The following is a 16,339-nucleotide window of genomic DNA, read 5'->3' as shown; positions in this document are numbered from 1 at the left end:
GCCGCCGGTAGAATGCCATAATCTCCTAAAACAGCGGCATCGGCAACAGTACAAGAACACGTGGCCTTCTTGAATAATGACGGTTCACCGTACGTGGGCGTAAACGCAGTCGTCTCAAGCTAGCGGCTTTCCGTCGCTTGCTTTCCCGTCCGTGAATAAGATATACAAAAGGAGAAGGCGTCCTTTATTGAAAGAGAGAACGAAAGAAAGAAAGAAAGAAAGAAAGAAAGAAAGAAAGAAAGAAAGAAAGAATCGCGAGTGAGGAGCCATTCTTCCGCACGCGCGCTCGCGGAACAAATTAGAAGCGCGGCGGCGGCGCGAGCTGCACGCCGCAAACGTAGCCGAAAAGCGGCTCTCTGGCTTCGCCCGCGGACGCGACGACAACGCAGCGGCGACGATCAAAGAGCCGCAAAGCATGCTGCGAATCCAAACCACGGCCCCAGTCACTGCCTTTCCTCCCCTTCCCATTCCTCCCCACCCTCCCCAGCACTCTTCCGTTCTCTCTCGGTTATTCGTTCGGGCGGAGCTTTGTCGGGCTCGAGCCCCGAGCTCAGCCGCTCCTGCCGCCGTTTGTTTCCGTTTTCTGCCGGAAATTCCCGCTTGTCGAGCTCCTTCGCCATTGTCGTGAATTCGCATCGCGCGCGCTATGTCTCGCTCGTTTCTCCTTTTTGTTTGTTTCTGAACGCAACGAAGTCCGAAACTCTTCTTCCAGCTAAATACGGCCTCCACTTCGTGGTTTCTGCTGTCGTCTGCTCTTCGAAAGAGAGAGCGAAGGGGTTCCCTGAAGAGGAAAAGCTTTCTCGTGCGCCATGACAATCGCGCATTGCGGTGTCTGCACGCGTCTGCCTTAGGCGTAGGAGCCCATGACCGTTTACCCGCCCTACATTCATACCCGCGACAACTAATACACTGAAGTGGCCGCTGTAGTTAACGAAAACGTTATATATAGCGACAGAGAAGACAAGGTCGCGGTGCCAAAGCGCCTTTGCTTTGCACGCAACTGAAGCTCTTTGCACTTGTGTGCGCCCGCTGGCTCGAAAACTAACTATACAAAATTTCAGAAAGATTTCACCAACTGAGTTTAATAATAATAAAAAAGAAATGCCTCACAGGCCGTAGGGCGTCTTGACAAGTGTCACGCCCAGAACAATCAACTGACAAATTCGCATTCACGAGTGAAGTCACAGCAGGTTCTATTCTTCAAATCGTGTCGCACAGCACGTCCTACCGTTGCGCCATCTACGAATCTTTTAAGATCTAAAACCTCCAGAAGTGCGCAGGTAACTACGTTATGGAAAAGACTAGATGATGGCGTTTCAGCACTGCTCAAGATTAGATATATTTCAAAACTTCACGTACAATTATTATTCTGTATAACCAACTATAATCGGAGCTGATGGTATTGAGCCGCTTGCAAAATGCGGACAAACGAAAATTTCAGTTTTCGGCTGCATATTTCGCATCATCACACTGCCAATTGATTTTGAATAATATTTATCTCTACAATGACTACAGACATGTCCGAAACGTAAAAAAAAAAGACGCCTTTGCCGACATCGTGTTCTCGCCGCACTGGCAAAATATAGGGTCTTCCTAAATCAAGGACTGCAACACAGTACAACTTATCAAAGTTCTAGAATATATATCTTCAACGTATATAGACTTGTCCAAATATTTAGCTTTGCTTTCGCGCGCTCACCCCATACTTGGACTCTCAATGTGTCTGCGAGCTCTATGTAGTTATTAAGAATACAAATAAATATTGCAATCGGAAGTCGACATGCCTAGTCTACACACACGCCAGTAAGCGGATTCGCAGAGGTTTTGGATCGTCGTCACCGAGATCGTTTTCGGCGGCAACAGGGGACAAACAGCGTCGAACGCCGGCAATCCTCAAAGGCAGGCGCACTTAACCCCCCCTCCCCCTCCTCTTTCGCTATTTCGCGAATGTCCTGGAACCTAAACGGGGGCTCCTTTCTGTCCGAGCCGGATTCGGCGCATGTTTGCGCATTAAGTTTGTGCTTGCCGCGCGCTATCCCTGTTTGTGTTGACTCAGAGCTCCCCGTTCTAGTCACCCTGCAGTATACGCCGCGCGCGCGCTTCAAGTCACGTCGCGCTTGAACTTGCTGCTGCCACCACAGCTCCTCCAAGTGCCGTTCCCCATTCGGCGGAGGAAGGCAATCACGGCATGCGCACCCGAAAAGAGCACACGCACACACACACGACCCACCGCCTTCGCCGAATCGTGGCCCTCCTTTAGAATGCCGAGCGGCCCGCCGCGCCGGGGAAGAAGGAGGCAACGTGCATGGCTTCGCATTTAATGGCGGGTCCGTTTCGCGAAGATCCCCCCCCCCCCTCTCGAATCTCGGAGGATGATGCAAATGCGGAGTTCCGGTCCACGGCTGATAGCGATCGTTGTATACGCTCAGCCAGCCGCCGTCCAGTTTGCTCATCGCAGAAGTCTAGGCCCGTATTCACACACACACGAAAAAAAAGATAATACGCTGTAGTTCTTCCTAAGAGAAAATGTCAGCCAATCGCAATGTGGGACATAAAAAGAAAAAGCACTAATGAATGAAAAGCTCTGTGGATTCGGTTCCTAATGTGCCACACATTCCCAACCTGGCAACCTTAACAGTTTGAAAAATAGTGCGGTCGAAGCCGAAAAATAGTAAAGCTTGAATGAAAAAGATACGAATGATTCGTATAATAATAAATATGTTGACTGTTTAAAAATATTCAGAGTTTGTTCTGTAGCAACGCTGTGAACAGACACGCTGCTTTGAAGGACCGGTGTGACATTTTTTGCATTTCGCGCTGAATGAAGCTTCTGGGCCTCCAAACATTTAAATAATAATAAAAAAATATACTGGCACCCGTCGAACGCCTTAGGAATTTACTACAATAGATGTTCGAAGAAACCGTTTTGTTTCAAACACCTTGTGATGCCTTGCTCCCACGCGACCACCTTCATTGTAGTAATGTCACGACACATAAGGAAAGGGGAAGTGAGAGAGTTTACAACGAAGCGATAGAGGTTTGTATAAAATCTATTTAGTAAGGTATTTAGTGTGTCGAGGTCAGAGGCATTCGTTTAACCTAAAAAAGAACAAAATAATAGTCAATAAAGTAGAAAAACGTGATGTCAGTACTCCTTCAAGTCGCAGCAAGAATGATTTGCACCACAGGCAAACTGAAATGCTAATGAAGTTTATTTGTGAAACATTCACGCAACAACGGATGAAAAGCATCATACCGTGTTCGTGAAGCAGCGAGCACTGACCAGGACAGAGCGGAGAGACACAAGAATACAAGACAGTCGCTGCACTTGGAACTAGCTTATTCTAGAACAAACACTTCGTATTTATGTGCCTGCGCACCCTCAGACGTCAAATATAAGCAAGAGAATATTAAAAGCACCTTCAAATTCACTTCCACGCGCATACTTGCGCGTAAAATATAGGCAACATATCACGGTGTGCAATCCTATCCTATTTGTTGCACCCCTAACAAATTTTTATAACACGTTATTTTGTGTGTGCCCTCGCGAAAAAGGAGACCTCACGACGTCTCAGAAGAACAGATGGTTGACTGATACAACCCCCTCCTCCCTAGTAAATGTGAAAAGCTTCCAATATTTCCCTGGTCAGCTGATTATGGTGCGGTATAACTGTAGTGTCATTGTAAAACGGCTAGCAGCCATGTTGTGAGCAATGTCCTTTAATGAGGGAATGAATGTTTCCCCCAGTGGACCTTTTGTGCTCCAAAAGTCTTGTGTTCACACCGGCCCGTTTGGCCATGTACGCTTTTCTACAATATATGGACAAACAGTATACAATGGACGACCTTCACAAATTCTTTCCTATGCCTCACCGAGCACCTAAATCCATTGACTTTATTTATGTGAAAACTGTTGACAGAGAACGTCGGATATGCTAGAAAATACACAAGACTGAATACGTACGACAAAACACTCCTTATTAGAAGAAAAAAAAGAAAGAGGTAGCTCACGCGGTCACTTTTAGCAAAGTAACTTCACTTAAGTCAGTCGGGGGCCTCACGGGTTTCTACGAAAGAAAAGCGAGAATTTCGAAAAAGACAACCACACAATTAATACTAACCGAAATCGAACGTGAAATATCGAGAACAAATAGTAAAGTTGCACGGTAAGAAAATAAACAGAGAGAAGCCTACGCGGCGGTTATTGAGAAACGACGCCGCGTTTATGTTAGGCGGTGGCGCGTCTATCGGAACTCGGGCGCCAGCTCGTCGCTATGCGCTCGCAGTGCAAACGGTCTCGCGGCCGTCGGCTTGGCTTGGCTCAACTGCATTGCCGCAGGAGCCGGGCCCGGCTGAAAACCGGGCTGCACGGAGGAGGACATGTCTCTGGGAGCGCTGACCGGCTGCGTCTCGCTCACGGACAGCGGAGACTGCATCATAGCGGGGCTGATGCTGCGCGCGCAGGAAGGAAGGAAAGAAAGAAAGAAAGAAAGAAAGAAAGAAAGAAAGAAAGAAAGAAAGAAAGAAAGAAAGAAAGAAAGAAAGAAGTCAGCTACAACTCGAATACCCTGACAAACGTCACGTTAACGAAGTTTTTAAAATTTATTTCACTCCTTCAACTGCCACCTCGGAAACGTGACGCAAGGGGCATACGACAGAACGGATGCTGCATCGACTTCTACGTTTCGCGTGTGTTTTGTCGTCTGCTCTGTACTACCGCGGTAAGCAGGGGGAAACCGCCAGCGCAGGAGACAATACTTATCCATCTGACTTTTGGCGGTGTTGGCACACGCATCATGAGATTACGTGGATGGATACTGGGCCGCTTTATAGCCGCTATTCAGGACCGTAGTGAGACAAATTGCGCCAACCGTTTATTGTTTTCTTCGCAATTGCGTATTCACGTTGCGTTAGACAACCTAACACCAACTAACTCAAACACCAACTAGCCCAACATAGTCCCCTGCTGTTCGAAATCGTGCCAAGAGAGTAGGCGGATGGGCATACTTTCTATACGAGCACACATCTCTAACCTGTTCAATGATTCCGCTAAATTTCTTAATGCAATGAGAAAGTCTAGGGTGCCGGTCCTTTAAGAAGGTGGGAATAAATATTTGCATATAAATGTAAATCGATCTCTACTTTACCCATCTGTATGGTGTTTTGAAAAAAAATATTTTGATAATGGCGTGCGCTTGTTAGGGGTTCATCCAAGTTCGCCTTGAGAGCGTGACAACAGAAGCTATGATAACTGGTGCGAGAGCAACCTTCGACCCGCATTGGCATAATTTGAGTAAATGACGGTTCGAAAATTGACAATTTTGTTTTAGTAGTCTTGTGGCGAAAACACAGGAAGGGGTGTGCCCGCGGTACTAAGAATTGTTGTTCTTAGTTCACACACCGAATAGTGAGAGGAGTGATCTACAAAAGTGCGTTGCAAGAAGAGTATGAACATTACAAGAAAAAGGCTAAGACTTACCAGAAGAGTTACATGAATGTGCCAAGAGTGTTAACTCCGCTGCACACCTGTGTTGGTTCGTCTTTCATTTTTCCCTTTGCTGTGCTGCTTTTCTCACAAAGAAAATAATCCCCCGGATTGGTATTTACGGATACGAAATGTCAAACAAAAATCCAGTTTTATTATTTCGTTTTGCTTTCTATATGAGACAAAGTCACACTGTTTTACATTGACTGCTTGCTAACGATAGTAACCCAGTCGCAGCCTTGATTTGATCACATGCGGTTAACTCTCCAGAGATTGATACTGGGCTCAGAAGCAACAAATAAGTTGTTAATATTCTGTCTTGCTTAAAGCTGACAGGTGGGCTGTTTGTTATACCGCATAATGCGCAATGTTTTCTGGATGTAAAAGAAGCTAACAAACGAAAGAAGAGAGAATGAAAAAAGAAAAAAAACTGCCTGCAGCGTTTTTCTTGACTGCCCTGTTCTTTCGGGCAACTTCTTTCTTTTAGCACTGGAATAAGTGTTGCATTACGCTGACTTAGTTGCTTAAACAAAAACATTATTCAAACATATCCGCGCTTTAACTTTAATGGAGCGGCTAGTTGCTCATAGACGTCCCAGAAAAGCGCGCTTTTACCGAAGTAAGTATTCTGTAACGAGATGCGTGACCTTTTAGGGGCGCTTAAAACGTACTCACTCTTTCAAAATAGCGTCGGGTTCTCTGGACATCCTTTTCCTGCAGTCCAGGAAAAACGATTATTGCTTTAGGATAAGGCGACAGAAAGTGAAATCACTTGAGACAAGCTAATGGCGGCAGCGGGCTCTTTGAAGCTAACTTATAAAACGTTAATTCTTTTTTAATCTTTTTTTTAAGCAGTGGGCAAGGGAGCCCCCATTGTACCGATCTAGATCACTCGTCTTCACTAAGCTTATTCTAATACGTTATTTTTTACATGTCTGTTCACAAGTTCTCGAACTGGTTCTATAATTTGTTTTTCTTTTAATCTGTGATAATTTGTGCGCCGTAAAAACACAGTGTAGATACAGAAGAACGGTTGACGCGGGATACACAGGCATGCTTAACCATGCGTTGTCGGGTGCACAGGTGAAAACAAGAGCATATAGCACACGTAAGCGTAAACCTAACGAGTTTCTTAGTAAATGTGACAAAGACAGAAGCGTGGCCATTCGGCTATACACTCATCATCTAGGCAGAAAATTAACACTGTTTACTTACAGACGCATTGCTCTGTATTTCCTGCAGAGGGAAACCAGATAAAAGCGGTTTAGCATATAAATCCGGACTTCCGCACGCAAACCTCACGTTACCCCAAGGTTGTGGTTTTCGCAGATTCTCCTTTAGCCTCTTCAGGCACTACGTGCACAAATGAACACTCCAAGGCAGTACATTAAGAGCAGAAGCATGCACTGACGAAAATTGCAGTACTTTAAACACGTCACGTGTTACATCTCGAAACGTTTATGATTGAACTAGCAAGTGTGAACGATACGTGCAAAGTCTTTTAGTAAATCGAGTTGGAAGTTGGAAAGTTGAGGGCTGGGTGTTTGCTCTGGGTGTCACGGTATGACGTCACGCAGTGGGTGCGACGACGACCGTTTCCATTGCGATATCGCAATTACACGGATGCTCGATGCGCGTTTGCGTCTTCGACGTCAGCGTTGTCGCGCTGTCACAGTAGAGATCGGGCCGCAAGCGCGGCCCACGCGTGGAGCGTCAGAAGGTCTTCAGGGGACGGGTGGTGCGTTTGGCTGCAAAAGCGACGAAGCCAAGTGACCGCACCGCCCTACTGCGCTCACTCGACCCTAGCGGGGCCGGTTCAGCATTCCGGGTTCATTTGCAGGCATGAACTTTGTGCGATCGCACATTAGCGTACCACCTGAGCAGGTGAGATGCAGAAATAGGAAATTTAAAGATGCAAATTGGTTTAAGCTAGCGCTATACAGGGGTAATTGGAGGTCGCTATGGGAGGCCTTCGTCCTGGCAATGGACATAAAAATAGAATGATCATGATGATGATGACATTGATGTTGGTGATGATGAACTGCTGTGCGCAAGGAGACTGGGACGCATACACTTGTGTGAGCGGGAATGGACGGCGGATAGTAAACGTCAAGGTGAATGCATCCAATCGTTTCGCAGGGTGCTTACAAACGCCGATGGTTTTCGTTCGCTCTTGCCTCGCGCACCATCGACGCCTGCACGCTGTTGGCGGTGCTTCTAATCACGCTATCTTTCCGAGACGCCTTAGAAGCAAGGATAAACCTTGCTACTGCTTTGTATGCTCAGCCTTCGGGTGAAACTGCGAATATTTTTGGCCATGTCTCATATCAGGCATATTGTTTCAAGTGGTCGGATAGGTCCGATACAAGTACGCTAGGCATGAAATGGTTTACGTTCTCGTTCCTGATGTTCCAGAAGACAGTTATCGAATGGACGAACGCGTGCCGCTGGGCTAGTTGGTCCGTGATTCGTGCTTAAGAGTAACGCAAAGTAAGACGTGGGCGAGTACCCCTGCGTGGTCTGTCACGTCCGTGTCACACTTTGTGCTATTCTCGTGTGGAGTCCACATTCTGTAACGTTGAGAAAAGTGGCTGAAGAATTGAAAATGCTTAATCCGTTCCACGGCGGCACGCTTTTAATTATTCTGAAGATGTACATTTAATTGGTGCCTGAAAGGATTATTCTTAATGTCAAGAAAAAACACAATGCCTTACTTGGCCAAAAGAAGAAACAGAAAACTCAGAATCTAGCACTTCGTTCCGAGTCAAAGCTTTTGACGCTACACTAAACGAAAAAAAATACTGTGCAAGAAATGAAGCGGACGGTTGGGTGGAACGCTTTTTTTCCGGCTCTCTTATTGAAGTGTAATTCGCTAAAAATGTATGCTTAAGTCATTCGTGACCCTAGCATTGACACGTGGCCCGGGACATTAATTCAAATATGGCGTGCATGCATGTCTTTCCCAGGTCCCAGCTAAATGGTGATTTCTCTAAGACCCGATCCACGCCTAAATCAGGATGCAAACAACGACATCGGATTGCTCATTCAGTCAGCAGGCTAGCGTGACTCGGATGAGGTTCAACGATTCGCAGTGCTAGCACTTCGTTGAAGGCGTCCCCTTGTGCCGGCAGTTTTGTCGACTCAGCGAGAAAGTCGCTAATTTAGCGAGGTTTTACTCGCCGTAACGGCAACGACGCCTTTCTTCTTGGAATCCTACCGTATTAGTGACCTTCTAGTCACGTATATGTAGTCAGTAAATTATTCTGGTAAAATTTATCAAAGGACTTTAGGTAAGTTCAGCGCCTCGTGCCTGTTCTTATATTTTTCTTACAGATTTTCACAAATTTCACAAATTTTGCAAAGAAAATGTACGTGCGTCCATCTGTCAGTATACTTCTAAATATAAGTACTGAAGAGCTTATTAGTCAGCGACCTAAGTGTCATCATGCAATGCTGCTTTTCTAGACAAAGCAAAATGTTGACATAACCGCCTTAAAATGTCGAGCTTTGTGTTCCTTTTTCACATTCCAACTGTTGATTCACGTACCACCTAATTTAAAGCTATAGTTGTAAAAACAATACGAAGGACGCCTAGGAACAATGAAAACATAAGACAATTCCGATGAAGTCGTCGTCATTATCATTTAGCATCATCGATTAGCAAGTTTTCGCCATATATATGGCGTGTTTTGGGAAGCGACATGGGGACTTTGTCCGAAAGAAATGTTACCAGCACTGGTAGGCGCGCCGTGAATGAGCGGCAGCAAGTGACGTCATGCTCACTCGCAGACTGAATCAGCACACCTTCCCGTCGCGCGAATCTATTTTAATCAAACAAAATCGCGCTGCAGATTTACCCCTCGCCTTCTCGCGCTTTCACAGGCGTCCAGCACAATTCCAAGCCGAGTGGTTCACAATACTAGCGATAGCGAAGTTCATTTTCTACCCGCGTAGCGTTCTGAAAGTTGCACTCACTCGGCCATTTCCATCCTGAGCTTCTGGTCGGAAGTCGCAGCCGCTGACCTGGAAGAAGAGGGAATATCTTGTATGCGCGTATTTATGCATTAGCCTTCCGAGAAAAGAAAAATGGTGCGCACGCCAACGAAGGTGCTTGTCAAAGCAAGCGATTAGCTACGTCGGGGCGGGAAAATAGGATGGACGGACTAGCAATATTTGTCGAGTATTCTGCTGACGTCGACAACGGCGTTTGATTATGGTGGCACAAAGTATCGTGCGCACCTGTTGGTGGACAGCGCGATGACGGCGGCACTACGGCAACGGCGGGATGATGACGGTACGACGACGTGGAGACGACGACGCCGCAACGACAGCAGCAGCGAGGCGAAGACCGCACGGCGACAAGGGAATCACGGCAGCGTGACCGCGCGGCGACGCCGCCACGACGTAGTGACCACACAGCGGGAACGACGACGAAGTGACAATGGCTGCGCCACCTGTGTTTTCCCTCTCCACTCGTTCACTCCAGAGAGGTCACACATACTCGTCCGGTTGCTCTCTTTGGTATCGCACAGGTCCCACGCACTGAGGCGAGTCGGTCGAACGAGGCTGCGGTGGGCCGACAAGACGAAGTGGAGCGGCTCGACCAGAGGCGCCAAGCGGTGTTCGGCGAGGAAAGCGTCCTCGCAAACGCCAGACGAAGCGGCGGAGAAAAGCGATACAGCCGCCGCCACTACCGAACACAGCATTTAAAACAGTCGCACGCATCAAGTGTGTCGAAAAGAACCAGTCGGCGTTCTGCGACGAAAAGCTCACACGCCAATCATCGGTTTGATAGCTCTCGCACCACAGCACGAGGAGCGGTCTCTCCTCCTCCGACCTCCGGCGCTACCCTCACTCTCAGGCGGGAAACCGGGCAGCCGCATAACCAACAAACTGGCCTGATTGCCAAAAAGGAAAAATAAAGCTATTCGCTTTAAATCTTCAAAATGAAAAAAAGGAAGAACTCTCTGTAGTGACTGCGCAATTACGGCGTTCTGCTGCTAAGCACGAAAGTGGTGGGCTCGATGACTGGCCGCGGCCGCTGCGCACAGACAAGGTCGACAGTACGCATGAACGCTGGTATCCATGGGTGCGGGTGTTGGTTAACGAACACTGGGTAGTAAATGTTCGCACTGCGTTCCTCGTGGTGTTGTTTTAGTAAGTGAAAGCCATCGATGACATATTGCACAAAAACAAAAGCAATTGCCGAAATGAATATGTATTATGCAATGCAGAATGTTGTTGCTTTCCATAGAAAAAAAAAAAAACAAGTATGACAAACGCTTACGAAAACTCGTCTGGGCTGCTCGCACCCCCTGCGTCCGCCAATGCGACCGTCCTGGAGGGCTAAAACTGGTATAGCCGTCTACGACCCACCTGTCTTCAAACGCTGTCTTCAAGCGCGTGTGTGTTACAAAGAGAGAGAGAGAGAGAGAGAGAGAAACGCTATTACTTACTGCTCAGCTTGTCTCCTGAAAACGTTCGTTAAGGAATGCAAATTATTTTTAGAAACGGCAACTGTTTTCTTTCTTTAAATTATTGTTTACGCAAAAATTCGCTTTACCTTCTCCTTGGCTTCTGCCTACGATGTGTTTGGCTGAAAAATAAGACACAAAACGAAAACAGGAGTGATTTAGTTTGAGCTGTGTGTCATACACGATTTGCGCGCGCACGCTCAGTATGCTATACTTACAGATCCTCGAAATTCGTCCTGCGATGTAAGAGAAGCCAAGGAATCGCAAGTGAAATTGGAGCGAATTTAATAGGTGACACAGAAAGTGATCTCTGTATCAGAGCTAAAGTAGCATGGGTCGTGAAGCGTCTTCAATTTTACTTCAACTTTACCTTACTGCTACCTTAAACAATGGTGACATTCACGTTTGGCCAGGCTAATGTGGCGATTCTATTTTTTTCTCTTTTCCTTCTCGAGCTTCCTTACTGGTCCCGGCGGCACTCCGCGTAATGACGTCTGCATGATCGGCCGGCCGTGGGTGGCAGGTGACACGAAAGAAATAGGATAAAGCAAAAGGAAAATTTTATGTTAATGCGGCCCTGATTTCCCCAGTTACGTTATATTTAATCAAATCTGAAGGTAACATCAATAGAAGTAAAACTTAAACAAGTAGTTTAGAAGCTAACGACAACGAAGAGAGAGTTGGTGGGATTGGAGGAGGGCTTCGGGCATCATGTTACTGGAAACCTAACACGTATTAGCCTTCACTAATGACATATCTTCAGCCACGACTTAGCGGCACCTTATCTTGGGAACTGAGCGCTCATCTGCGCGAAATGTTTTATGAATACGGGCCTACGGTGTTGACGTAAGGAATCACTTCACTCGGTCCTATACTCCTCTCTTGTTTTTCGCACGCGACCAGCCGATCCTGGTGAATCGATAGCGTAGGCGGCAGCTAGAGGTCGCGGGTTGGACCCCGGCCGCGGCGGCGGCCGCATTTCAATGGAGAGCCAAAATTCGAAAACCCTCTCGCACCCTTAAATTAAGGCGCCTGTTAAAGAACCCCATGCGGTCAACAATTATTTCGGAGTCCTCCACTACCGCGTGCCTCGTAATCATATCGTGATTCTGGAACCAAAAACCACAAAATTTAATTCAGCTTAACTAGTAGGGTAGGAGGACCGCCATTCGGACCATTGAAGAAGCGTTGAGAGGGATGGCATTGGAATAGGATGGTTATGTTGACCCGGCCCAGCTGAGTCAATGCTACATATCGTTCACGCACCCTGAAGGCACGGCCTCGCCTTCGTAAGTGTAGGTGGTCATGGTGAACAGGTACTTGGAGGCCACCAGGGAGATGTAGATGGCGTAGTCGAAAATGCCCACCAGAATCAGCATCGCCAGCCAGAAACCGTTCTGCAAACAAACCAGAGACCACACAACCCAGCACTCAAAAATCATCCGTACGCGGAGAGCGCGTTGTTATTGTAAATGTGTGTGTAGTCTGTTCAAAAGTCCGAACTGGTGTCCCCATTTTTCCAGGCTCAATTTGTGTGGTTTCGTGCTGCGTAGCGCGAGGTAGCGGGTTCGATTTGCGAGACCGGTCTCATAAGGGGGGGGGGGGGGGGGCAGTGTAGGTAAGAACGCGCGCGAGGTGATACATCGGTGCAGGTCAGAAATGATTTCTAAGTGCGCGTTGAAAGCTACTGTAAAGCACCCTACGCCACGGCATGTTTCCCGTAACGTAGATCTGGATGTGCTATATTATAACTGGCGAGTATTATTCCCGCGGTGGTCATCTAAAGTCTTTATACTCCCTAACGACTTTCTGTGGATACGAAGCGAAAGTTGCGGAGACAACATGTGTACCCGTGCACACGCGACAGCGCTGCTGAAGACAGCCCCAAAGTCTCATTTCAGTTCGTTTAAGCGCAGAAACGGAAAACACGAGCATCGTGTTTACTACGGCACTTAAATAAAAAACGACATAAATTTCAACCCTCGGCGTTAAATCTGAATTTAATTTTTTTCGCTTTACTCTTCCGCGTTTTGGCAAATGCAAAGCCGTCGCAAGTAGCAAGCTGCTACGACTCAGTTCCACAATTCGACGATTGTTCTACAACTTTCTGCTGCTATAGTCCTCGAAGAATGAACCAACCAGCTCAATTAAACACCGTTTTGGCGATTCAGTATCTAACCCCAACGAACCTAAAAAGTAAGCGCTGACGGACTATGCCAGACTATTCGGCGCAGTAAGACTCGTGCAGAAGCTACGCCCCCTGTGGCTATCCCTTCATTGTCGCAGGAAGCTGTCTGGGAGTGTATACGTTTCTGGCATAGAGCTACATTTACAACCAAAGCATGAGGTACGGTTGTGCTGTCAGGAAGGCCGAGCGGTCCGAGGTGCTGCGTTCAGGTCTCAGTCCGGTATTCCGGGCGTGGGTTCGAATCCCACTTGTGACAGAACTTTTTGTCATAATTTTTACATTAGTTTATACATTTTATATCAAGTTCTTTTTTGCTTCGCGTTGCGTCACAGGATGACAGGTCGGCCTCACATCTATAACACACTCATCTGGCCCGCAGCCATTTGGGTTCGCTTGGATTCGTTGCTTTCTTTTATTCTGCAAAGCACCCACAGTCGGGTGTGGGGAGGGAGGACTGGGAGGAGACTGCCCACGTGGCACGCAGTTGCCACCCTTATTTACACATTTATTCACTTTACAGTTCTAAATTATTTTACAGTGTAGCCTTGGCAAGTCAACGTCCTCTGACGCCGCCCCTGCCCTCCCTTCGGACCCTACCTGCGCGTTGGCTCTTGGTAAACACAGATTTTCCAAGGTTGCCGGAGCTTTCAAGGCATTGTTTGCTTCGTGGTAGCTTTTAGTGACGCCCTCGTCACGGTCGGCCCACGCCACTTGCTCTCCGCTCTGCTTTCCCCCATAATCTCCGTGCGCTTGGCGGCTGGAAATCACCGCTTGCCTGTCACGTGGTGAGGGTGTGTTTCTCGTGAGCCCTTCCTTTATATCTTTTATGACATAAAGGCTTCAACATTTCCGCGTGGCATTCCCTCCTAATTTTTGTTCCCTTTCCCCAATGATTTATGGGCGCCTTCCTCCGACCCTTTCACACTGCAATCCAACCCAATACAAAAATTGGCATGCTAATCCCTTACGACATAGTCCAACATTCCGTTGCAAAGGATTCGAAACGATTCTTCGAATACGCCCAATATGTTTCGGCAATTTCCTATGTTGTCAAACTGAAAAAAAAAACAAGAAAACAACAATAAAACAAGGTGTTCAGCTATCTGGAGAACAGAAAAATTAAAGCGCATATGTACTGTGCTCACCATGTCTATGTAACTGAGTAGGTCGTTCTTGATATCGTCGCATTTTACCAATGAGTAGTCCTGAAAGGCCTGAAACAAGAAGAATAAATAAAAGAGAATGTGCAACACTGATGCAGACAAAAAAACAAATTCGGTTTGCAGACCGGGTTTGCCTGCATGCAAACCCGGTCTTTCCTATACAGTCTGAAGTCTAATTTGCAGCGAGCTTTTTGCTGGAGGTAAATGTTCTTTTTCTTTCCTTTCTTCGTTTTTCTAGAAAGGGGAGGGGGGGTAGCGGCAGCACTACCCGTTGAAAAAATAACGGTTTTAGCGAATAATAGTTTAACCGCATATAGCATGAAATATTCCTTAGCCTAGGGCGACGACGTCGCCTGCTCTTTCGATAAATAAAGTAAATTACAACTAGCTCAATTTTAGCGGATTCAAGAGAACATTTTGCGGATTGCATCGGAGTTCGAACTTTGCTTACAATACTGCGGACAGTAGGCCTAAGTGGGAGAGAGCGCACAAAATTACGAAAATCAAAAATGGCCAATCATACAGCGGTAAGTAAAAAGAGGTGACGTTCTCAGTAATGAATTCCCCTCATTAACTGTTCTCCCCAAGTACGAATAGTTCAATGTTTGTTCTGACAATTACAGGTTTCATGTGATGGCCATGTTTGTGCCGTCATGCTCGACCTGGCATTATCTGAGCGCTAAATCCTGTGGCTTTGTACCACAAGTTTGTCAAAACACAGTGCGGCTATGAAATGCAGCAAGCTGGATAAGCGGCCCCTTTGAGTGGCATTCGCGAGTACCTCTTTGCTACAACGAAAATAAGGAATTCACGAACGTTGTACCGGCTTCAGTTTCTTCGTTGTCCCCCAAAAATTACTAATCAGAAAAAAAAAATCAGACGTGCTGTTTCTCTTCTGTTCGGTGAGCAGTTCGAGGTTGGCAACCTGCAACATTGCCGACGATGCTATAGTGTCCTCTGAACCGCTTGTAGATGTGTAGCGTGCAACTCAAATTTTTTTTTTCTGGTTTCTGTTTTCCGTAGTAAGCGGGCTGGCTTAATCGGGCTGGCAGGAGTGATTCCCAGCTGCGATCTTTGTTAGTGTACACGTTGCGATGACATTATTATTACTGTAACTATTACGACCCAATTTGTATTCCTAAAAGAAAAAAAAAAGATCTATGTATTTGAAATGTAGTCAATGAGTGCTTTGCCGTGAACGGAAACTAGCACACTAATTAAATATGTTTTTCCTGTATCTTCTGTGCAATTACCGCATAAATTGATTTTGCAGGCTCTTTACAGATTGCCTCCTTATACAACCATTGTCCATCTTCCTCGTAGAAGCCTTCATGCTGTTTTTTTTTTTTTTCGCGGATTCAAAGGTATATTTACGAGACACCAGCGCGTTTTGACTTGCCTTTTAGTGGAAATTTTACGAGAGAAATATCGCGACACTTATGGGAAACGTTATAAAGCGTTTATCCATAATGTTCAATGTTACAGTCAGTCGTAAAACTTACCTTTTCAACCATTTTCTTGAAACCTACTCTATCGCTCGCAAGCTTGTTTGCGAAGTCAATTTCCTGTTTGATTTCTTTCTGAAACGTGATAATGAAGGACAAGCGTCATTATTAAAAGTGCGCAGGCAGCAGTTAACAAAAAATGACAACATTGATTCCGCGATATAAACTTATGAATTTAAGCACTTATTCCTTCTAATCAAGTAGACCACCGGAAAACGCCCTTCCGCCACCAGAGTATAGATATCTTTTTCTAAGATTTTTGCCATCTTGGGTTTTAGGAGCCAGAGATTATCGTGGAAGTGGCAGGAAAAGCAACGAAGACATGGGAAAACTCCGAGGAAGCGAACCTTAAATATTATTTTAACTTATTCCGTTATGTAAGACGCTTCAAGATTCGACGGCTTCTCACCACGTTGCACTGATTTTAAGGGCACACAAAAACGTTTCTTGTGTATTTACCATTTCGAGTACAGGTGTGTGAAATTGAAGCGCCGTTTTGTTTTTCTGTTCTCAGCTGTGTAGAA

At 46.4% G+C, this 16,339-nt stretch overlaps 2 protein-coding genes across 2 annotated transcripts in view; one reads left to right on the top strand and one right to left on the bottom strand.

Moving 5' to 3' along the window:
• The window catches only part of LOC126521966 (uncharacterized), a 183,154-nt gene that overhangs the window by 9,037 nt on the left and 157,778 nt on the right, over positions 1-16,339 (top strand). The gene's annotated exons all lie outside the window — the stretch shown is intronic.
• On the bottom strand, positions 12,125-16,302 carry LOC140218735 (uncharacterized). The gene is made up of 4 exons (XM_072288515.1): positions 15,813-16,302; positions 14,293-14,361; positions 14,116-14,202; positions 12,125-12,356 (listed from the first exon to the last, which is right to left on the bottom strand). The coding sequence occupies exons 1-4, from the start codon at positions 15,822-15,824 to the stop codon at positions 12,207-12,209; spliced, it is 318 nt and encodes a 105-aa protein (XP_072144616.1). The 5' UTR covers positions 15,825-16,302; the 3' UTR covers positions 12,125-12,206.

This window comes from Dermacentor andersoni, chromosome 6 (assembly GCF_023375885.2).
Source record: "Dermacentor andersoni chromosome 6, qqDerAnde1_hic_scaffold, whole genome shotgun sequence".
Lineage (NCBI taxonomy): Eukaryota > Metazoa > Arthropoda > Arachnida > Ixodida > Ixodidae > Dermacentor > Dermacentor andersoni.
The sequence above is the reverse complement of the archived record's forward strand: the minus strand, read 5'-3'. Positions and strand labels throughout refer to the sequence as shown.